This window comes from Bombus flavifrons, chromosome 14 (genome assembly GCF_040668555.2).
Source record: "Bombus flavifrons isolate JBK064 chromosome 14, iyBomFlav1_principal, whole genome shotgun sequence".
NCBI classification, from domain to species: domain Eukaryota; kingdom Metazoa; phylum Arthropoda; class Insecta; order Hymenoptera; family Apidae; genus Bombus; species Bombus flavifrons.
The window spans coordinates 5,863,215-5,888,008 of record NC_138455.1 but is presented as its reverse complement, the minus strand read 5'-3'; the positions used below and the strand labels follow the sequence as shown (position 1 = coordinate 5,888,008).

Sequence of the window (24,794 nt, the reverse complement as noted above, 5' to 3'; positions counted from 1 at the left end):
ATGGTCCTCTAGAATTACTCCTTCCTCGTGTACTGCATTCAAAGCAGCAGCCTGCGAGCGCTATTTCAGTAATTTACTCTGCATGAGGAAATTGTTCGACGATTGTGATTTTCAATATAGGCTTCAACTCGTGTTTCCGCCATAAAAAAAACATTATTCTCCGGATTCGTTTAAAAGGATTAAAAATTGAAATAAATAATAAATAGATGAAAATAAATTACCATCTTCTTAACGATAATGAAGATCATTCTACGTTAGCTATGTAATATTGATCGCTATGCTAATAAATGTGAGATACAAATTTTTCTAAAAAGAATATTACCGACTTCGAAATTCGCTAGGAAGTATGAAATAATTTCTATTTTATTTATATTCTATTTCAACACATATGCAACAACGGTTAAGGTCATTCATTCGCTTACTAAACAGCATATTAAATGTATATTGCAACCCTTTCGAAGGTGGTGCAAAAATAAAATGCTACTAATATATAATCTGTTTCTATTTATAATTATACAACATCGATAATTGTAATGATTGTATCTTAAGTTAGTGACTAGCTTGATGTACACATAATTTCCTTAATCTGTCCACTATTAATACATTGAGTGCAATTTGTATCCGCTCGGATACAAGCGGCGCTTACCAATTTGGCCATTATTAAAACATGTTCTTGGTGACATTGTGCTATAATATATCGCAATTTAATGCAATCAAATATAAATTTGTTGAAATTTGAATCATATAAAGATAAACAGGTTGAAATTTATTAATATAGACCTCAAGTATTGGTAAACTAGAAACATTTCACGGCATTTTGCGCCGTCTTCGAAAAGGTTGCAATATATTGAATATGTTGTATTGTAAGTAAGTGGGTGCGAATGTGTCCGAATATAATATAAATAAAAAAGAAATTATTTCATACTTTTTAGCGCATTTAGAAATGGATAATATGTTTTTTTTGCGAAAAATTTGTTATTTAAAAAATACTGTCGAGGATGTATTTTGCGATATTAGATTAAATACTTTTCAATGGAACTATCTAAATATTTTTTATTTAATGCAAATTACGTTGAAAGAGAGATAACTAGTGAAATTTGGAAATAATATAGGCGATTAAATACTTCGAGGACACTTGAAGGTACAGACTTGCATCAGCAATGATCTTAATTTCACTGACATTAGCCTGGATATCAGCCCTCGCCGATCACAAGCGTAGGACTGATGATGCAGAATCTTCATAAGTGAGATCTTTATAATACAACCCGCATGTACGCCAATGGGGATCTATTGGATCAACCTTGATATGCCCTGATTATCCGATGGTAGGCATCTAGGCGTACGATCGTGTGATTATGAAGTGCAATTTACTCGCATTAGTTTCGTGAGGCAGATACCTGCGTTACAATAAAATCATCCAGCATATGAGCATGCGGGTGAAAACACGTAAATGAAAATTAATTTGCGATTACACGATCCGGTAGTTAAACCAGAAAGTAATGCAGATATCTGATCTTATGATAAGAAAGCAACAAACATCATCGACGCGAAGAGTGGAAATAATGATTTCAGAGCTAATTCCTATTCATTGTACTTTGAATTGTGATAAATTACTTCTTCGCTTCCTTTTTTCATTATTGATTTGAAAATTTCTAAAGAAATACAAATTTTTAATCTTATAACTGATCTGAAAAGTGTTTTTCTGTAGGTAGATTTTCCAATAATTCATATTCCATTCCATCGATAAATTTTATGTTAAACGAAGTTTGATTTCTAATCTCGCCCTCAGTATGGCAAAAAATTCCATATAATTATGTACTTACGTAAGATTTCAAATAGAATAATAAGAATTTTAAATTACAGTCAGAGTTTTTTACAGCGTTTTCTAATTAGAGAGTAATTTGTAGCTTTCCAGACGTATACTGATGATTTTCAAGAATGTTTTCAATGTGGTAATTTATGAACCTTATATTTGTTCTAATAAAACAAATGTCTAAAGTATGTGCAGATGTGCTTCATTATTGATTCGAGCTCATTTAGTTCACTGTTTTGTTGTACCTGCAAATATAAATTGCGCCATATATAAATTTAAAGAGACATTCGATAAGCTTGACTGATTAAGGTGCAAACGAGACAGTAATCTTATAAGGGTATGCAATGCAGATACGCATTCGTCAAAAAATATTTATTTTTGTTTAGAAAACGTTTAAGATCGGAGCACTGTCGCAATCTTCTCTCGATTGATTGTGATCTTTATAAATATCTTCATTTGATTGATTAAAAGTTTTATTTTTATATTATATTGTACATTATACAGGGTGGTTGGTAACTGGTGGTACAAGCGGAAAGGGGGTGATTCTACGCGAAAAAAGAAGTCGAAAATATAGAATAAAAATTTTTCGTTTGAGGCTTTGTTTTCGAGAAAATCGACTTTGAATTTTCGATCGGTACGCATACACTTTATCACGCCTCGTTATAACGGATCTGTAGATTTAGATAGAAAAATTAAAAAAAAAAAATTTTTTTTATTTTTTATTCTATATTTTCGACTTCTTTTTTCGTGTAGGATCACCCCCTTTCCGCTTGTACCACCAGTTACCAGCCACCCTGTATAATTCAAAACCCATACTTCCAAAATATTTCTCCAATCCTCATTTTTTATCTAAAAGCAGAAAAAATTAACTTTATAGGAATTATTAGTTTCATAAATTATGATTTTTCGCTATTTTAAGTTCACTAACCTATAAAGTAACTACATTTTTAGCGCCATTATATTATTTATTAATCGTAAGGATTAGTGAAATAGCAATAAATAAATATTTATTTTTCCTTTACTTTTTGATTTTCAAGAATTATTGGCCATTAGTTGCGGCAAGATTTTATGACATGATATAATAACACGGATGTCGGAAAATAACATATTATGGTCAATAATTTTCGAAATTAAAATCAGCAACCGGTAAGATTACCGCAAATGACAGTGGCTCATGTTAGACTGTGTGTCTCGAGATAAGCGATCATGTTGAGGATGTCTCTGCTGATGAGCACGCCACGTAACAATGTTATTATCAGGCATTTTCGTGATATTATTCACATATCTTTTTATCTGAAATATCGCTGTTTGATAAATATATCTCAGACTGTATGCTTGCTCTATTTTATTACACCCATTTCTAAATGAAAAATATATGGTTATTTACATATCATACATTCGGCCTATTTATTCGCCAAATAGTAGAAACTAAAATTCGACGTTCATATAAAGAAGTAATTCCCGAAATATTTTAAATCTATTAAATAGGCTCCTTTTTTGTCTAGACCAAGTTTACACAAAATTTTTGAGCGTTCAAGTTGCGTCAATTTAAAATTTTGCAGCAATAAACACTCTTAGTATCTATTCTTGTTATTATTATTATTTGAGCGTTTTGTGTTAATTGCCATCACGTGCAAAACTAATCCTTATTGACAATCCCTTATCATTATTAAATCGCCATTAATATTCGAAAAGCCGCAATTACGAGCAAAAATATATCAATTTGAAAAGTATTTTGAGTTGTAGTTGACAAGGAAGATATTGTGGATATTAAACGATAAGCTTGGATATTTAAGTGCCAAAATAGAATTAGGCCTTCAAACCACGCGCTACTGTCTTGTTTGTAAGAAATGAATGTGTGTTCTAAATAATAACGCACGAGGAAAGATGTAAAACAATATATTGCAGTATAGAAAATGATGGAAATAAAAAAATATTAAAAAGAAATTATATCAAATATGTATTAAGGTAAAATAATTTTATAAATTATATAATTATATCAACACAATTATATAAAAACGACTTTAAGATAAAATCGGATCTCAGAATAACGCAAAGTGATTTAAGTGATTAAGCACTAAATCAATTATATGTTTAATCTAACAAATCATCTGTGAACATCGTCGATTGACATTTATTTTTGTCGAGACAAAATAAAATGTTTCACAGAATAAAAGAAAAAAACAGGTTTTACAATAAGCTAAATGCATTACCTCTGTTGTTGAAAACGCGAAATAATCTCATCGTATATGAACAACTATGCGAAATTTTCATTAACGAGTAGATGTTAATTTGCATCTCCGAGTACTTGTCAATGCATTGCAGCTACTCGTAATTTGCAGTTGCTATCGTAATTCATCTTTTACGTGGAACGTTGTGAAACTAGAAAATAAATAATAATCTCTAAATACAAGTTCTTCACCGGTATATGATTTACATCAACGATTTTTCTCTCTTTTTTAATTAATCACATATAACTTTCTTCTATTACATTATTTTTTCCTCTCATTATGAAGCAACAAATTATTTTGATGAAATATATAATTCTGTATAATAATGAGGTAAATAGTTTAAGAACTTTTTTATGCTTTTTATAAGTAAATAGCTTTCATCTCTCTTATATTTCCGAAATAACAATATATGATTTATATCAACAATTAATTTTAATTAATGATATATAAATTTCGATTATTATCCTTATCTTATTTTATTACGAAATTACATGATATTACAAGATAACAAATTATTTCAATGAAATATACAATGTATCAGTAAAATCAATAAGTAGTGTATTAATAAAATATCATTGCCAAGCTTCCGGATATATGTAAGTGAAAGGCATTTCTTTATCGAACAGTATCGCGCGTGCTGTATGATGCATGAAACGATCGAGTGAATGAATTTCCATCTCACAGACTTATTGACGTCAGTGAAGTGATATCAGCAAAATCTAAACAAAATTAAAACTGACGAAAATATTTGTACACTTACTATAAAAAATTTTTATGTATACATTATAGGTGTTATATAAAACATTTCGAAATTTTATTATTGCTCTAATGAGACGTGATAGTCTCTATTATATTTATTAAATCTGAAACTGATCTGAAAATATATATAGAAGTTACAAAATAGTTACTACAAACATATATTTAGTAAAATATTAATATAAAACATAAATAGTCATTTAAAACATGTAATAAGTGTTAAAGATGATCGTACTGGATATTTAGGTTTATTAATAAATTGCAGATTTTTATAGACAGTGGCTACAAAAAGTAAGTAACATAGCCTTATTTTTCAGTCAAGCCATTTTTTGTCAGATTCTATATTTCATTTTCGTAGTATCAAATTTTTGTAATCGTAATGAAAATATTAATAAATGACATGCTATTTAATATACTTGGACCTAGTTAATCACTACATAAATGTTGCAATGAATACGATTATGTGTAAACATTTTTAGTAGCCACTGTATTTATAGGAAATTTGAAGGTGCAAGAATGTACACAATGCATATAATATGCAAAAATATATGAGATATTCAAAGTAGAGTATTTATTATGATATTTACTAGATAAAACAAATTTCTATTAATACTAATCTAAATACTTTTGTGATTTTTACAAAATACGTACTTCCACTAAATACGTTGTGGCTTCCATGCACATTTTCAGATTTATTTCAAGCTGTACCAATATAACCGTGATAACCGGTCTCACTACACTGTTACTGAAATTTCAAGATGTTTCGTATAACACACAGAATATAGTGGTAAAAGATTTCTACAAGAGTTCGAATACTTTCGTAAGTTGCTGTACGTGCTCTTGATTTGTTCAAATAATCGTGTTTTCACCTGCTCCCATTTGCGAAATTAGTTCGTCGATTTGACGTAAGTCACGTGTCGCCACAGGAAAAGGAGTTAAATATGTATCGGTGTGCGATCTATTGGTAAGTTCTGCCGCGAGAAAAGTGAGCGATCGTCGATAGCTAGACCGAGAGGGGATAAATTCGTACATCAGAGTTACAGGAGAGGTACAGAATGGCACAGTATAGCCGGGTGCGTGGCGCGAAACAGGTAGTGGTGCATTCGTTGAAATGATAGGTCACTTCGATTGATTGAATCTATCTAGAATTTCTCTGTACTATCACGAAACCATTTTAACGAAACGTTTGATATTCCCGATCGATCTTCGTAGAGTGTATATTATCAATTTTTGATTCGATCACGATTAAAACGTTGGCCTTGTGACATTTCCTGCTACAATTCGATATATTGATACCATACACGATTCGATATATATCATTGTTGATTTTGACTTCAATATTTCCTTTTAATGATCCTTGAAGTAAAGAAGTAAAATTTTCCTCGGTCTTTATCACGTGCATCGATAAGTCGTAATCATAGTGAACTTACGATTTAGTATCGGTAATATTGAACACAGAAGCGAGAAAAAAATTACAGCCAAGAACTTTACTTGTAAATCTTTCGCGTTTCTTGTGAAGATATAGTAGCGGTGAAAATTGCTCGATTAAAAGTTCGTTGGGAATGCACGTACTCGTGCACAAGCCTTGGACTACGTCCCCGTGAAAATAAAGGGATTGGACCAAGGGAAGGATTACTAAAAATTCGAGTATGTTTCTTCTATTTATACAACAGCTACAAAAGCTATTTGCACACTATTGCATTTGCTATAATACTCACATATTAATTAATTAGATTCAAGTATGATAAATTTCGTATCCTGTAATAGTACTTTCATGCGATTACAAAAAATTAACATTATGAATAAAGAATGTATAGATGCTGATGACAATATACTTCATTGCAAAATAAGAATATGTACAAATTCTTTTTGTAGCCACTGTAAATATTTCATACGTTTTCAGCACTCATTCTAGGGTGTATTCACTATAGCATAAACAACATAAAATTTGCGATATTATTTATCAACTTATGTTGCGATAATTGCTTTCTTCAATAATAAGTGAAGAATAGAAGATTATTTCTTGTATTCTCTTTATAACGTAAACTGCACACAATATTGTACTTATTTCGGTAAGCAAATCAGTAAGTAAAAATATTTTTTAGTATCTATTTATTTATCGCTAACTATTTAATTGTACCATCACATTTCACAAACTAATCTTTCATTTGTTTTTGTTTTATAGAATCTTGATTAATTTTACCATCAAGATATAATTTCCGATTGTTCCAAATAATGTAACGATATACATACATTCACCGATTTATTCTAGTCATTGATAAAAATGAACCGGAAACAAGCAACCATAGTGAAAGTAACAGTTTAATTCATCAATCAGTAGAGTTTGAACATTTAAATCAGCACGAATGAAAAGGAAAAGTAGCTTTTTATAAACGATACACGCAATCGTGAATTTTTCTATGAGACATCAATTTTTGCGTTACTTTTGTTTCTCTTTTCCATTTGTCATTCACAGATCACTGATCTTTGCGAAAGAACAAGTTACTAAAGTTGCGGGTATTGCGTTATGCAATGACTTGTACCTAAAAGTATAGAAGCGCGAGTTGCATTTCTAATGACATGGTAAATAACACCGTTCACATAAAAGCCTTTCGTGACACACATTTCACAATAAAATGGGCATTGCATGGAGCCGATAATGTTTATACATAATAGAATGGAGTAATAGCGATACAAATATCATATTTCCACAATATTACTATGTCTCTTTTATCTTGGAATTTACGTACTGATTACTGATAAATTAGGTCTAAACGTATTACTTTTGTTATCGCTAAAATGTACTTCAACATACATACATAAAAAATAAATTATTATCTTTGCACTCATTTGTCAATGCCTATACATTGCGCCCTAACATAAATTTCATTCAAAGTAATGAGTAAATTAATTTTTTTATAACTTCTTCATAAGATGGAAAATAAAGTCGATAAATTATTGGGTTTCTTGTAATTAAATGTCGAAAGAACTATTTAACTATAATACACTTAAGTACTACAATAGAATGTTGAAGAAGGTACTTACATACCGATTTCAAATGTACAAATTGTCTTTTTTTTTTTCGAAGAATCAATCAATTGTTCTATTACATATAAGCTTTGCGTTCTTTTGTCTTTTTCTAAGTCAATATATTAACAGTATCTTTTATTTGACAAAATGTCGGCAATATATTGTTCTATATTAGAAGAAGTTCTTGAAATTATCATAAATGTATTACCTTTGTTATAGTAAATTTTAATACGTCTGAAATATGTTACAGATATTTTCTGCTGTTCTTTTATGAAGTTTTAATCCATTGATAGAAACTTGGAAATCTCTGATACAGAACTAACACGAATTGTGACTTAAAAGTAATGTTCACCGTTCTATACAATTTTTACTACGAAGTTAGTTGAAGTTTATCGCGTTAATTAGAGCTATTAGTGTACGTAGAATTCCATCAAATAAAAATGCGTTCACGTATAAGTCAGGATCGTAATTATTTCTCTATTATATCAAGATCTGAATGACGTTAGAATACAAAAACAAATTATCGTTATTAGCCATCATTTTATATTAAAAATGACGATTCAAGCGGAAGATATTGCGACAGCCTACACCTTAGGATCTTTTTTACAATGAATGAATAGCATACTATGAACGCGTGTGTAACAGATGGTAAATAAAAGAACCAATCATCTAAGAATACTTTAGCCCGCATGATTATTGTAAGATAACAGTGAAATAACAGGACACGTGCTTTCAATCCTATTTTATCTTATTCTTCAACCGGTTCATACTAGAATGATATCACAGAGAAAAAAATATATGTCCATGATGCAGCTTTCCAATGTATCGCAATTTGATCTCCGATACAATCGAACCTTGGACAGTTGTTGAAAAAATGTCCGCAACTCTGTTTAATATTACTGATTGTGAAATTTATACGAAGCTTTGATACGAAAAGATGAACACGTTTATATCGTCATTGATCGAAGGAGCTGGACAAAAAAAAAGAGTTCTGCAAGGTCTACGGAGATCTTAAATCAGAAATGAGGAAATGAAAGGTGGCGAGACTGAACATGCTAAGAACTTCAATTTATGCAGTAAAAGCCAGATTAGATCGCTTGTATGCTTCTTGTTCTTTTGAGATAAACGTCAATCAAAAGAAGGATAAGTCTTTAAAGAACAGTTCTGTGCATAAAAGTTGTTTCAAAACATAGCTATCGAAATTTTTTTTTTACCATTACTCATTCATAGTCTGTTGATCCTTTAAATGGATATTTCAATTCTTTTTTCTTTAATTACAGATAATTGTACGATAGTTTAATAAATGATGCATCATTCGTCTTTATGACATAGACTCTGTGAAGATTATTTAGAAATTCTATGGTACTCAAAATCGAATTATCGTTGCATTAGATTCATTTATGCGCAGAGTGTACTTTTTGCAGAAACATATTTATCCTTGTAGTATGATATTATCAATACTATTATCGTTTTTCAATTTGTCGACTCAGTGTTAAAAATAACGATGAAGGCAGTGTGAAGAAAGAAACTGTCTTGCTAACAATAGAAAAGTATTGTCTAAAAGGTAGAATAGTTTGATTGATCTGTTCACCGGTGTACATAGATGGATATCAATTGTCTTGTTGTTCCACTTGCATTTGGTTGTATTTGATCGAAAACTTGAATAAGATTGCATAGATTAGTCAGTACACGTGGCTGGCTGTAATTTCGCCACTTGACTCGCCAACAACTTATTATGTCGTAATTCAAGTGCACGGTCACTGTAATCATGTTCAGTGTCGAACTACCTATTTGACGTCTGTTCTGGCAGTGTCTTCTTTCACGAAATAACCGCATTAGTATTCCTTCCGTACGCCGTTTAATTCCTTGCGAGGAACATGGTCACCTGTTCTTCATTTACAATGGATTTAAACACGATCTTTTCATCTCTTTTGCATCTGATCATTTATTTATAAGCGAAGGATTATTGATTTTCTAGAATTATCCAATAGAAAGTTTTCTTCATTTATGTGAAAATTTTACATTTTATTCTAGCTGCGGCTTGTACAAGCGGAAATCCGTATTTGACGGCGTCTCAAGTTCAAGAAAAGAACTTGAGAACTCGAAAGGACCATCAGCAGCAAAAGTTTAAAGTTATGACAACATCCAATGGTGAGTCATGTGTGACGTATATTCAAAAACATCTTCTGATTATATTTCTGCTGCTATTGAATTTTTAGTCTTCTCACGTATAAATTCTCGATGGAAAGGTCGAATCGAAGATATTGTTTTCGAAAATAGTTATGACAAGAATCTCTTTGATACCGCCATCAATTTAGAGATCTACATATTTTATCAAATAAAGAAGAAATAAAACTATATAGATTGCAGATTTACTTATGTATCTGTGGGAAATTCAAGGAATTATTACTCAAGAATATATACAACATTACTGGTTATGATATTTAGCGGATGAAACAAATTTCTGCGTAGATTTCACTTCTTTCACTTCTGTGTTCATAAAAAAGTAAATTTGCATATTTCATAAACACCCACAACTTAGTTACTGGAAGTAAACACATCCTGAAACGGAAGGAGATATTGAAGCAAATAAAATATTATTTTAATGATAAAATAAAAAAGTAAATAAAACAATGATAAGTTGATAAAATAAGCAATTGTTTGTAAACGACATCAATCCACGTGTTCTCTAATCTTTCGAACTGGCAATAACGTCAATAACCGAGATTCGCGAACCTTCAAATACGTATAACCAAAGAATTTTTATTTGCGAGCGATAAGAAGATTCCTCAGTTATCGCTAATGACAAATTTCCGTAGAATCCTTATAAATATATATTTTTTTATCTAAGATGCAATCGCGTCTGATGACCTGATAACGAGCGAACACTATCGCGACATAACCGGATAGTGTTTGCCAAGGAATTATCGTTTCTAACGGGAAAACGTTTCCTTCGAGTGATTCGTGCGAACAGCTTTGATTCATTGCAACGATAACGTAAGACGTCAGAAATCTGCACTTGAGTTCTACCATTAAATTTAAAAAAAGGAAAAGACTGACATTTTTACAACTACAAGTAACTTGCTATTAATTGATATCGATTCGATTATTATTGCCTGTACAAAAGAAACTATATCAAAAATGATATGTATCGATAAACTGCACGACTTAGTTACATGTTTAATACGTTCCACACCATGTAGGTCACTAATGTTTCATAGTGTATAATTATCAGAAGCAAAAACTTTCACTGAAGTATTCGTACACATGTATAAGATGGTTCAATAAAAGTTGTCACCTTGGATATTTGCGGAAGTAAAAATATAAGAGAAAAATGTCTCAAATGAAAGTTATCTGTTACGTAATCTTCCACAAAACATATAATAGCAAAGTTTTATTCAAAAAATTTCTCTCATTAATACACACTATGTGTATCGAATGTTGAGAAATATTTCACAGTTTAACATTTAAAATAAAAGCGAAATAGTTATATTTTTATGATTTTCTTTGTTTAGGGATAAAGGATGACCAAACATCGAGAGTGCAGTGGCAGAAGATTCATACTGGTCAGGATGAAGACATGGTGAGTATCTACAATAATTTATTCTATAGTACAATTTCACAGATATCTTGATTAAACTTGATATATTACTTTTAGCGTGTTTACGGATTCGAAAAAAGCAGATCAAAAAGTATCCTGACTTATATTTCTTACGTATTAACCATCGGGTGGATCAGACTCTTGTTCCACTGGTATCCCCAATTACATCTCTATGCTACTCACAACAAATGTTCTTTGAGTTGTGCCACGAAATTACTTATAACTGTAAGAATTTTGAACTATGCGTCATTAGAAATTTTTTATCAATTTTTAAAAATATAAATATCAATCGTATCGAATATTCAAAATTTCGACCATTTCATCCTTCGAAACATATTTATTTAAAATATCCACGAAGAAACTAATCTTTCAGATTAACATAAATTATTTAATTAATAGTTATGGATATAATTTCGTATCTAGGATAACTATCAAGGAAAATATAAATCATATTTCGTGAAGGATGTGAAGACTATCTCGGCAAAGAATATCAGGTTGGTTCAGTTCTGAACTTCCTGTCAATATAATCTTCACAGATTCAAATAGATCTTCTTTTTTATTAGTACCCAGGATTTATTCAGAGATTTGGGTAGCAATGACGAGGAGTTCGTCGAGAAAATCAGGTGTAAAAAGTTGAAGATTAATTTAGAGAATGGCACACAGTGTGAAATGTACGAGGTCAAAGCTTTCTGGTGTAAAAAGCAATGTTACATCTGGGACGTTACACAAAATACATTTTCTAGATTGGTAGGCCTAGACAAGTACACACTGTGTTCGGATCTTAATCTTAATAATAATCATGGACTCTCTAAAGAAGAACAATGCCTTAGGTAGTGATAAAGTAATCTAATAAGTGATAATTTATGCATTCACATCATGATTTTAAGAAATTCGGAATAATTAAGCAATTACTCTAACAAATAAAACGCCGTATTACGTTATACATATTTAATTCATTACATTCATTTTTTATTTAACATTCAGAATATTATTCGAAATTAATGATTATTATTCTGATATCTCTTCTCATTTTATAGACGGATCGTATACGGAAGCAATGAAATCGGCGTTCCTGTGCAAAATATAGGCGTATTACTATTGTTAGAAGTCTTGAATCCATTTTACATTTTTCAAGTATTTACTCTGTGTGTGTGGTTTACAGAAGGCTATTTATATTATACCGCAGCAATCATATGTATGTCATTGTTTGGAATTATCAGCTCTATAATACAAACTCGCAAGGTAAAAACGCTATTCTAAAACCTTATTGCGTTCTGAAACGGGCATTATTTAAGTAAAACGTCGTAAAAGAATTTTATTTTGGAGTAAAGTTAACCGGGAAGCTTATTAGCTTTATCAAAAGTCTAATTTTTATAACGTCATATTTTACTAATCTAAATTAGGCTAATGCGTAGAAAAGACTAGTTCAGGTCTGTTCCTGAATAATTAAACTGAAGGCCTTTCCTAGTTATTTGTTTCCTAGTTCTTACAACCTCGCTATATTTATCTTATAATATGTACTGGAACAGTGTATGTAAGGTAATTTCTTCTTAGAAATTTTACAGCTATCCAGAGTCCATTTATAAATGTCTAAAGCCCAAAGTGTAAATGTAAATTTTCCATAGACCTCTTTGAATCCTATATTCATGTTGAAACGAGAAACGTTTTGCAGAATCAAATCAATCTTCACGGTACAGTCACATCCACGGAAACAGTTCGCGTGTACAGGAACTCTAAAGTGACAGAAAATATACCGAGCAGCGATTTAGTACCAGGTGATATCATAGAATTACCCAAGCATCAGGCCACTGTCGTTTGCGATGCGGTACTTTTAACAGGACAATGCATTTTAAACGAATCGATGCTGACTGGTATGATTAGTCATAAACTAATTGTAACTAATTGTAAATGTTTCACGAAATTTTTTGAACACCTACCTAAAACATTTTTATTTACATATTATTTGTATTATATAAAACTTATATAAAACTTGTATTAAATACACATTTTTTTTCAAATTTTATCAATACAATCATGATAGTCTCATTGTAATTTTTAAAATTTTTCGTATTAACACAGATAATAACATTCGTAAAGAGTTTCTACAAGTGTTCGAATACTCTTGTGGATTACTGCATTAATTAGTTTTCACTTACTGAATAAAATTTTAGGGGAATCTGTACCCGTAACGAAAACCCCACTACCATCGCGTCACGTTTTGTACGATTCTAAAGAATGCTCTCATCATACGATGTATAGCGGCACCACTATTATCCAAACAAGGTAATACCTTGTTCGAACTGTGCATAATTGCTGCATACGTTGTAAATTGTAAACTATTTTTAACTGTTAATTCGCATTCGTCATTAGAAGTTACAACGACCGACCAGTTCTAGCTCGAGTTATTCGAACAGGATTCCATACGAGTAAAGGTTCTTTGGTCGCTGCTATCTTGTACCCACCCCCTGCAGATTTTAAGTTCGATCAAGATTCTTACAAGTTTATTGGCATACTAGCACTTATCGCAACATGCGGTTTCATTTACACTATTGTAACCAAGGTACATTTTATATTTTCATTTCCAAGAATAAAAGCTTAATGCATTTCTTCAATAAAATATTACACAAATATTCTTTTCTCTAGGCTTCCAGGGGAATCACAGCGGGAGATATAGTGATAAAAGCTTTAGATATAATAACAATAGTAATTCCACCAGCATTACCCGCAGCAATGACCGTAGGAAAGCTATACGCTCAAGTACGATTGAAACGAGCACAAATATACTGTATTAGTAATAGAGTTATTAACGTATCTGGCAGTATAAATTGCATCTGTTTCGATAAGGTTAGAAGAATGTAGTCTACATAACTTATATAATTTAAATCTGAGAATATTATATAATATTAGTTAATTATCTTTTGTATATTTCTATGTACAGACTGGTACTTTAACAGAAGATGGTTTAGATATGTGGGGCATTGTGCCTTGTACGAATGGTGTTCTCGGTGAAGCAGAAAGATCTATTCCCAAATTAAACAATCATCTTCTCTTTGAGGGAATGTTAGTTTGTCATAGCTTAACATTAATAAATGGTACACTCTGCGGGGATCCTTTAGACGTTAAGGTAATCTACTATAATAAATTACAATTACACAGAAATCATCCTTGAATCGAAGTATCATTGAAAAAAGGAATGATTAATTATTGATTTAGATTAATTATTGATTTAGATGTTCGAAAGTACCGGATGGATATTAGAAGAGTTCAATAACGAACATTCAAATAAATACGATCTTGTAGCACCAACAATCGTGAAACCGCCAAAAGACAATAGTTTCACGCAAAATATGAACGAAATATCGGAAATTGGAATAGTGCAACAATATCAATTCTCGAGCTCTCTCCAACGAATGTCTGTGATAGTACGCGTACTGGGTTCCGATACGTACAAAGCTTACACGAAAGGATCACCCGAAATGATATTTAGTTTAAGCAAACCTGAAACCATACCGAAAGATATAATGATCTGTTTAAAACGTTACACAGAACAGGGTTATCGAGTAATAGCTATGGGACAAACGAAATTACCCGAAAATAGTAATAAGGTAAAAATAATCAACTTGATATTTCTTTTTATAAACTTCCAATTTTCTATATTCAATTAGATTTTCGATTAAATTTCCTATATCCTGTACAGATAATGAAATTGCCTCGAGATGCGGTCGAACAGAACCTTGAATTTCTAGGTTTAGTTATTATGGAAAACAGGTTGAAGGCACCAACTATACCAGTGATCAAGGAGCTAAGAACAGCTAACATACATGTTTTAATGATTACGGGTAATTAGAGTTTAGCAATTTCCGTACGATGGCATTTCAACATATTAGTATTAGTTGTTGGATAGCAAAATGACTCACTCACTTCTCACATTCACAGGGGATAACATTCAGACTGCAGTGAGCGTTGCAAAAGAATGTGGCATTTTGTCGCCGCAAGAATCTGTGATAGATGTGACGGTAGTTATGGAAGAAAATAAATCACAGCCTGAGATTTATTTCAATGCTCAAGAAATGTCTTCAAAATTGGTAAATTCCTTAAATTCCAATGGAAAATTTTAAAATTGATATTCAGAAAGATTGAAGAGAACAGCTGGCTATTTCTTTTTTCCAGAGTCTTCATAATAAAAAACTTAACATACTGGAATTGAAAGATATAGAACGAAATATAGGCAACACTAATTATCGATTCGCATTAACAGGCCAATCATGGCAATTATTGCGTGAGCATTATCCAGATATCATAGCAAAAATTTGCGTCCGTGGTGCAATATTTGCCCGGATGACCAGCGATCAGAAGCAACAATTAGTGTTGGAATTAATGCAACTTGGTTATTATGTGGGTATGCATCGCCATTTAACATTTACCGTATATTAATTTCAGTATCCTGTACAATATACATTTCAAAATGTTTTACAATCATCCTAGCTATGTGTGGAGATGGTGCTAATGATTGCGGTGCTCTGAGAGCCGCACACGCAGGCATATCTTTATCCGAAGCAGAATCTAGGTAATATCTCAATGCTAAAGAATTACATCATTTTTTTACGTAACAACCACGGGCGATTTAACTTTCATATATAACAAGTTTATCATACATAATTTATGTATATATTTTTTATGCTATATAATGATTCTAAAAATTTATCCAATGCTTGCTCTCAGTTTATTTTTTAATTATACACTTGGAGACAAGAAACAACTTTCTATTTACAAGGAGAGTTAGCTTAAATTTCTAGAATTATTCTGAATATTTATGTAGTAACATTCAGCGAAATATCGTTTTTAGCGTTGCGAGCCCCTTCACATCAAAAGTACCGGATATAACCTGCGTACCAAAGGTGATAAAGGAAGGTCGTGCTGCACTAGTTACGTCATTTGGAATTTTCAAATTTATGGTCACCTATTCATTAACAGAATTTTTATCTGTCATTATTCTCTACTCGATCGACTCGGATCTGACAGATTTGGAGTTTCTGTTCATCGATATCTGTCTTATCGTTAACTTTGCTTCATTTTTCGGAAAAACTCGAGCGTACGAAAAGCAGTTAGTAAAAAAACCTCCTATGACTAGTTTGCTAAGTTTCACGTCGATCTTTTCTTTGTCTGTACATATGTTGATAATGACGATTTTTCAAGCTATCGCTTATCATGCGGTTCGCACTTTTCCATGGTTTACACCATTCATTTACAACAATGACACTGGATATATGTGTTATGAGAATTATTCCGTTTATTGCGTTTCTATGTTCCAGTATATAACGATGGCTATAATATTTTCACGTGGGAAACCATATCGAAAAGCCATTTACACGAATACTGCATTTATATCTTCCATAATATTATTGACCATCGTTTGCGCTTATATCACGGTTTATCCAGCAAATTGGATAGTAAATATGCTTCAACTACTCTTGCCTCCAGTGTACGACTGGAGGATTATTATTTTAGCACTCGCTTTTGCGAACTTTGTAGTTTGTTTCTTCGTTGAAACGTTTGTTATAGAGTATTTAATTGAGAAAAAATCTAAATCGAAGTTTTACAAACCTGAGAAATCTAAGAAGGAATATTTGAGAATAGAACACGAGCTAAAGAACAACTTAAGTTGGCCAACGCTCAGTAAAGAATTACCAACGTTACCATTAACTCCGAGTGTAGAAAATATCATTAACGTAACGTATCCAGAGGAGAAATCTTATAATAATGACACTAAAACGAATTTACAAAACAATAGGACAATAGAGTCTAAAAACAATGATGGATTGCACGCATTTGATAACTACTCATTCGTTGATGATGAATCACCACGAAATACAAATATGGTAACTAGAGTTTAAGTCGTACCTTGAAAATACTTTACCCGATTTTACAATTTTCAGTACTAATATATATACGTAAGTATTACGAAGTATTTTCGAAACTTTAAGAGTGGTGCTGTAAAACGATACAAACATTTTCAAGATAATGCTTGTAATTGTTGTACATGTATAGTGTATGTTTGTAATAACTATCAAGTAATTATCAATAATTTAATAAAACTAACGATTGCATATTACTAATAATGTTTCAATGTCGAATAATATTTTCGAAATTTTAATAGTAATTTATTAGTAATTTATTAAAAACATGAAAAATACAGTTTTCGTAAGAATTTGTAACAAAAATGTATGTAAAATATATATTTATTTTGCTTAGTAGAAAATCTGGGTATCTAAGAAATAAAACAAATTACATATCATAAGACGAGACTGTTTGTTGTCTTCGGATCCGATAATTTCAATCTTTTTAGCGTTTTCTGTAATACGAATAATAATGCCATTGTTCGTAAGCGTATATGCAATGATAAATATAATATTTTTAAGTATATTTACCTATAATGTCTTTGTGATTTGCCACAAGTTCTTTTTGAATCCAACCTCTATAACGGAGCACAATTTTATTTATTATTTGTATTGTATTTTCATGTATTTTTGACTTTAACAAGAGATTTGGCAAAGTTGAGATAAATTCTTTAAATGCACTTTCCCTATAATAAATTAGACATTATTGTAAGAACATTAAGGACAGGTTTAAAAAAGATTGTAGAATTATTTACCTGTGCAATTCATGTAAAGTATGATCTAACATTATCTCGCTAATCACAGAAAATAATTGTAACTGCATCTCCTTTTTTGACTGATTACAACATGCATTTACAACTAATTGTAAAGTTTCACTTAAATCAAGGTAATTTTTGTACCAAACTTTACTTGCTTTTAAAAATAATGTTCTCAGAAGCTTAGTCAGTTGTGGTAATACAGTATTATTTATGTCAGACCAGATTTCAAGTTTCCCTATTAATGAAAAAGGCATTAACATATGTTTTATCAACTTAATTGAAAACGCTAGAAATAGGTTCTACTATACCATTTAAATACTTAATTATAGATGTGCAATAATTTTTCATTAATTTAGACATCATTTTATCATCACTTTGTATCGATGTAAACCATACATAAATTTGACAAATTGCTAAGTTATATCCTAAACAAATGTCATATGAATTATCTATAGCAAAATCTTGTTGGCGTTTCCTATTTCTTATTGAAGGAAGGAAACATCCTGTAGCACCTAATTTATTGTATGGAAATTTTGAAACGAAATTCTTTGTGTAAGAATCCTGGAAATTACTTTTAAACCAAAATTTCATATTTACATCACATTCTGTATATAATATATCTATACATTCAATTATTAATTGTATTATTTCTACAGTACTTTTTAGTAATTCCAATGCTTCTGTAGAAATCAAAAGTGCAGAGTAGTCAATATTTTTCTCATCTGGACATACTTCAATCCAGCTGTCAAATATAAGTGGCATGAGTAATTCTATATAACTCATAAGTTCATCTGCATCTAAAGTATTATTACTGTTATTTCTTCCTTCATTGTCAATTCTTTCAAAATCAACTTCACAATTCTGAGAATTTATATTTGTATAAATAGGAATATATCTAGTATTTTTATTCACAGTTATAACTTTTGCACTTTCACCTGGACTGATAATCTGTTGAGATTTAAAAAAGGTAACAATAGAACTAAACATAGTAGCAAGTCTTTCTAATACTTTTATCCTCCATTTAACATTAGTATTTTTAGAATTTAAGGTTGTTACTAATTGTCTTCCAGGCTTCATTTCTGTATGCAATCTGGAAATCATATCTAAAAAATTTGGCAATACTTTATAACTGTTTCTTGCTAGTATATTGCTACAATTTTGTATAAGTACATCCAAGAAAAGTAAGGCATCTTCTTTGATATAAGGATCAATATGTGTCATAGCACATCTCAAATAGGAAATCAATACATCACAATATGGATTAAGTTGATCATTAGAAACTGGTCCAAGGATTAGACTCAAAACTTTCAAAGAGTTACGTCTAATATCTCTCTCTTTATCAAGGGACAACGCACAAACACCTTGCAAAAGTGGTCCGAATTGTGAACTTAATAATTTCAAAGAATGTTCTGACAAAATTTCTTTTAATTCTTTTACAGCATCTTGTCGAACTGTTGAATTATGATGTTGTAAACGTGACAATAACTCCTAAAAATCAAATTCTTATTTTGAATCTTAATATAGAATTATAAATACAGAAATACCTTACTATTAATACCTTAATATTAAGCTTCCTCTTGCTAAGTATGTCCGTCTCATCATGCTGCTTCAACTGTTCTCGTATAACTATCTTTTTAACTTTAAATGAAGGATCTGTGACATTTAATCCTTTTGGTAAATGTTTCGTTTTCTTTGCTTTCAGTTTTACCTTCGCTTTTTCAGACTTTAGACGTTTCAAATGTTTATGACCCTTAGCCATGACTAATTAGTATAAACGAAATAAATTTCTGTCAAATTTTAGTTAATAAAAATTATTGTATGTATACTTGTTTTAGGTTATGTTCATATAATTTTTAGGTTAGTACAAAAAATATACTTTATGTAAGTCATTACTCACTATATAGCAGATTGGTTAAAAAATGTGCATACAATATGGCAAAAGTAATAAAAAACACCTCGTATTTTCAAAATTTTCTTATAAAAACGTAGTTATATATCATATACCCACGAGGTATAGACATAACTACTTAGTCATATCATGTGCTTTTATATATACATATATACATTAAATTGAAGTGACATGTAGAAGTGCATTTCTCTATTCTGACGTCGGATATAATGTAAATTTCTTTAATTTAGAGAAAATAATTTGTAAATGTCTGTAAAAAGATTTCTTACTTCTTGAAATCGATGTCTTATCCTCATGTAACAATATTATTGTAAGTGGATTCATTAAACTCTACGACTATATATATTAGGTTAGGTCGTTTTAGAAAAATATTTGCATCTTCAGTCTTACAAAACATTAATTCGATTACAGGTTTATCGTGACGAAGCAAATGTGTTTAGAAAAAAAAGGTAAATAGTTTAATTATTTCACGTTTTATATTGAAATAGAATGACATCATAAATTTCTAGAAAAAATTGTTTACTGTTGCACCTTTTTTTGTAATTATTCGTTAATGCGAAATGATGTAATATGAAATTAATTTATATTATAAAAATATGATGTTATGATTTATCTTATGTTTATAAGTATGATATTTTTGATTATGATATATTTTAGCTAATGTCAATGTTAATTTGTAAAACTATATAAAAATATATGAATTTTATGTGGCATTTGAGTATCTAGTGATATTTAGAATTTTGTAACTCTAAACATAATAAAACTTATATAATCTCATTATGATACAGTATTTTATCTAAATATAAGCTTTCAATATACATATAATGTATCTTATATACTTTTTCAGATGTTATCAATAAACTAGAAGTTACAATGAATTAAAATAATTGTGAATGGATTAAATAATATGGTGATTAATAGTGTAAACTTGTAATATAATAACAAACATTACCGTTAAAGGGTTAATTTTTTGACCTTCTAAAAGAGTGGCAAATTTAAGTTTCAAAGAGTCAAAGATGAATACTACGATGACTTACTGTCCTCCAAATATTACCTTTTCCGATATTTGGGTGGACCATGGAATGTCCAAATGCTTCATGGACACTATCAGTATTGCAATTATTTCTTCGTATTTATTAATTTTTGGTACAATTCAACTTTGGATGTATCGGAAATATGGGACAGAAACTGCTGCAACTTTATTACCTAGAAATAAATTGTACAATGTCCAAAAATTCTTCCTTTATTTTGTTCCAATACTTAGTGTAGCAAGAATAATTCTACAAGGAACAGTTTTGAATGACAATAAAATATATGGTTACATGGTAACAGATTATGTTCAATTTTTATTCTTAATAATATTCTTTAATTCTAGAATATAATGAATTTTAATTTTTAGATTCTCACAACAGTATTAACAATAATTGTGTATCCATATTCAATATACATACTAAAGGTAGAAAGGCATAAACTGTTACCAAGTGTGCCACCACAAGGGCATGGACTTGTATTATTGGGCTTTTGGACTTTAGCATTTGTTGCAGAAAATGTTGTGTTTGTTAATATTGGTAAAGTTGAATGGTGGTTTCATTTAAACACGTAAGTTTTAGAATAATAATAATAATAAGCTTTCTAAATACTCACATGATTAAGGAACTATCTATATTTGTTTGTTATATCTGGTGAGATGATTCTTATATATGTGTGTGCTATTTACAGATTAACAGACCAGATTGAGATGGCACTGTTCATTCTACGTTATGTTAGCAACCTTATTATCTTTGCTCTAGGTCTCAAAGCTCCAGGAATAACTGGCAATACAGATTCTGAATATCATACTTTAAATAATGATCCAACTCCACGGTCAAGATATTATCAAGGTGTAAGTCATTGAAATATATTCTTAGTGGATAATTTGAATTTAATTGAAAAAGGGTTTTGTAATCGCTATTGGATTAAATAAAAGCTTTGAATATATAAAAAAAAATGAAATTTGTTATATCAATATATAAATAGTTATCTGTTAAACATTAATTATTTATTAAATTTTGTGTTTCATGATAATATAACTTTGACAATATTTTCAGAGACCTGAGGATACCAGTTCTACGTGGAAGAATGCATGGTATAAGATAAAAACTTTGACACCATTTTTATGGCCAAAATCTTTCATGCTCCAACTCCGTGTTACTTTTTGTTTTGGACTACTTATGTTGGGACGTTTAATAAACTTATATGTTCCAATTTATAATAAAAAAATTGTGGATAGTGTCACTGACATTCCTGTATTATTTAGGTATACAAAGTTTTCATTAAGATCTTACAAAAATAAATAAATAGGCGTATTTCATAAAATGTTTAACTTTCATAACAGGTGGGATCTTATATTAATATATGTAGCATTCAAATTCTTACAAGGTGGCGGTACGGGTGGTATGGGGTTACTAAATAATCTTAGGTCATTTCTGTGGATTCGTATACAACAGTATACAACTCGAGAAATTGAAGTAGAATTGTTTAGGTAAATAATCTTTTTTTGTAGAATCTTTTATACTTTTATATTTAATCTTTATATTTAAACGTTTTTTTAGACACTTACACAGCTTAAGTTTACGTTGGCATCTAGGAAGAAAAACTGGAGAGGTTTTAAGAGTTATGGATCGTGGGACAGACTCTGTAAACAATCTTCTCAATTACATCTTGTTTTCAATTGTTCCAACAATTGTTGATATCATTGTAGCTGTTGCATTCTTTGTTGTTGCTTACAACAAATGGTTTGGTTTAATTGTATTTCTGACTATGAGTCTTTATATAGGTAAATACTACATCTTTAACATTTCTGTATCCATTATTAAAATCACAGAATTTTATTAAATTTCAATATTTTTGTACATTAGCTGCTACAATCTTGGTTACTGAGTGGCGTACTAAGTTCCAGAGACGCATGAACTTAGCAGATAATGCTCAAAAAGCACGAAGTGTAGACAGTTTACTTAATTTTGAAACTGTTAAATATTATGGGGCAGAATCATATGAAGTCGATAGTTATAGAAAAGCAATATTGGAATTCCAAGCTGCAGAATGGAAATCAATGATAACATTAAATATTTTAAATACTTTACAAAATATAATTGTTTGCAGCGGTTTGCTTGCTGGTTCTTTACTTTGCTTACATATGGTTAGTACAAAATGTTATTCCAATTGTTTCAAATTTAAATATTTAACAAATACATATAATTAACCTATGATTATAGGTTATAACCAAACAAGGTTTAACCATTGGTGACTATGTTTTATTTGCGAGTTATATCATTCAGCTTTACGTGCCACTAAACTGGTTTGGAACATATTATCGGTCAGTATTTATGTCAGTATTACTTAAGCATCAAATTATATTACCTATTTTAAAATAATTATATTTCTTTATTTTGAATACAGTGCAATACAAAAAAATTTTGTTGACATGGAAAATATGTTTGATCTTCTGAGAGAAGATCAAGAAATTATTGATGCTCCAGGTGCTGGTCCATTAATAGTAAAACGTGGCTTACTAGAATTTTTGAATGTGACATTTAGTTACACACCTGAAAAGATTATATTAAAAAATGTTAGCTTCGTCGTGCCAGCAGGAAAGACTGTTGCATTGGTTGGACCATCTGGAGCAGGAAAATCTACTATTATACGACTATTATTCAGATTTTATGATGTGGAGCAGGGTGCAATTTTGATTGACGGACAAAATATTAAAACCGTCACTCAGGATTCCGTGAGACGAGCTATAGGTGTTGTACCTCAAGATACAGTATTGTTTAATAATACCATAAAGTACAATATTCAGTATGGACATATCGAAGCTATAGATGCGGATGTAATATCAGCAGCTCGAAACGCAGACATTCATGAAAGAATTCTTTCATTTCCAAATGGTTATGATACACAGGTATGAGTTTAATAATAAAATTATTCTTAATTTGTTGATGTCTCATCATACTTATTTTATTTGGTTTATGCATAGGTCGGTGAAAGAGGTCTTCGTTTAAGTGGCGGAGAAAAACAACGCGTTGCTATTGCGCGTACGATACTGAAAGAACCAGCGATTGTACTTTTAGATGAAGCAACAAGTGCACTTGATACGCAAACAGAACGTAACATTCAAGCAGCGTTAAACAAAGTTTGTGCTAATCGAACGACTATCATCATAGCACACAGATTATCTACGATAATACATGCCGACCAAATTCTTGTTTTGCAAGATGGAGAAATCGTAGAGAGAGGCAAACATGAAGAATTGATTTCTTATAATGGAAAGTACCATTCCATGTGGCAAGCACAATTGCAAAATGATCAGGAGGCTACCAAAGATTCAAATGATGACGCTTCAGAAAGCAAAACAATAAAATCATAATTACGTTTAATTTTATTCTTTAAATTTAATAATTGATTTTTCAAAAATGTATATTACTTATCTGTTTGTGAAAACTGACAGAAATCTATTTGTATCAAGTTACTTACATGGGTAACTTACTAAAAAGATATAAATTTAAACAAACATATACATTTTAATTTAATATCTGTTTTAAATTTATATGAAGAATTTGTGATAGTAACTTCTTAGCTCTGTAGATAGTTTACTATGATCAGAGCATGATACGTATGTATGTATAGAGTTATTATTGAAAATGGTCTAATTATTGTAGATGAATGTTTTTTGCAAATGTCATTGAAGTCTCATTTTTTAAAAGAATGAATAAACTAATGTTTATGATAACTAGAGTTCTTCATCAGTTCCATACTTAGTT

The 24,794-nt window shown here is 30.4% G+C and overlaps 3 protein-coding genes and 1 long non-coding RNA gene across 7 annotated transcripts; 2 read left to right on the top strand and 2 right to left on the bottom strand.

Moving 5' to 3' along the window:
- Positions 1 to 2,610: 2,610 nt before the first annotated feature.
- LOC138187046 (uncharacterized) lies at positions 2,611 to 5,814 on the bottom strand. 2 transcript variants are annotated; one of them, XR_011175071.1, is made up of 5 exons: positions 5,452 to 5,812; positions 4,805 to 4,918; positions 4,027 to 4,195; positions 2,742 to 3,173; positions 2,611 to 2,662 (listed from the first exon to the last, which is right to left on the bottom strand). It is a non-coding gene; the product is annotated as an uncharacterized LOC138187046 (long non-coding RNA). The 2 variants fall into 2 exon arrangements; XR_011175072.1 differs by lacking the exon at positions 2,742 to 3,173 and having other exon boundaries at positions 5,452 to 5,814.
- A 30-nt stretch (positions 5,815 to 5,844) lies between these two features.
- On the top strand, positions 5,845 to 17,854 carry LOC138187037 (polyamine-transporting ATPase 13A3). Of its 2 annotated transcripts, none has more exons than XM_069127478.1 (18): positions 5,845 to 6,447; positions 9,865 to 9,981; positions 11,346 to 11,413; positions 11,489 to 11,656; positions 11,855 to 11,925; positions 11,995 to 12,261; positions 12,469 to 12,673; positions 13,104 to 13,302; positions 13,603 to 13,714; positions 13,802 to 13,991; positions 14,075 to 14,275; positions 14,370 to 14,555; positions 14,662 to 15,036; positions 15,129 to 15,270; positions 15,368 to 15,516; positions 15,602 to 15,830; positions 15,917 to 15,998; positions 16,278 to 17,854. In XM_069127478.1, exons 2-18 carry the CDS (start codon positions 9,966 to 9,968, stop codon positions 17,323 to 17,325), a joined length of 3,708 nt encoding a protein of 1,235 aa, XP_068983579.1. In that variant the 5' UTR covers positions 5,845 to 6,447; positions 9,865 to 9,965; the 3' UTR covers positions 17,326 to 17,854. The 2 variants fall into 2 exon arrangements, with proteins under 2 accessions (XP_068983579.1, XP_068983580.1); XM_069127479.1 differs by lacking the exon at positions 5,845 to 6,447 and adding an exon at positions 8,127 to 8,171.
- On the bottom strand, positions 17,580 to 20,124 carry LOC138187041 (testis-expressed protein 10). 2 transcript variants are annotated; one of them, XM_069127485.1, is made up of 6 exons: positions 19,984 to 20,124; positions 19,645 to 19,847; positions 18,395 to 19,574; positions 18,084 to 18,321; positions 17,860 to 18,014; positions 17,580 to 17,783 (listed from the first exon to the last, which is right to left on the bottom strand). In XM_069127485.1, the coding sequence occupies exons 2-6, from the start codon at positions 19,843 to 19,845 to the stop codon at positions 17,680 to 17,682; spliced, it is 1,878 nt and encodes a 625-aa protein (XP_068983586.1). In that variant the 5' UTR covers positions 19,846 to 19,847; positions 19,984 to 20,124; the 3' UTR covers positions 17,580 to 17,679. The 2 variants fall into 2 exon arrangements, with proteins under 2 accessions (XP_068983586.1, XP_068983585.1); XM_069127484.1 differs by having other exon boundaries at positions 19,645 to 19,873; positions 19,984 to 20,121.
- A 42-nt stretch (positions 20,125 to 20,166) lies between these two features.
- On the top strand, positions 20,167 to 24,763 carry Hmt-1 (ABC transporter ATP-binding protein/permease Hmt-1). The gene is made up of 12 exons (XM_069127483.1): positions 20,167 to 20,305; positions 20,407 to 20,444; positions 20,843 to 21,320; positions 21,395 to 21,594; positions 21,715 to 21,877; positions 22,083 to 22,291; positions 22,370 to 22,516; positions 22,587 to 22,810; positions 22,893 to 23,173; positions 23,250 to 23,350; positions 23,434 to 23,935; positions 24,011 to 24,763. Exons 3-12 carry the CDS (start codon positions 21,012 to 21,014, stop codon positions 24,398 to 24,400), a joined length of 2,526 nt encoding a protein of 841 aa, XP_068983584.1. The 5' UTR covers positions 20,167 to 20,305; positions 20,407 to 20,444; positions 20,843 to 21,011; the 3' UTR covers positions 24,401 to 24,763.
- The last annotated feature ends 31 nt before the right edge of the window (positions 24,764 to 24,794 follow it).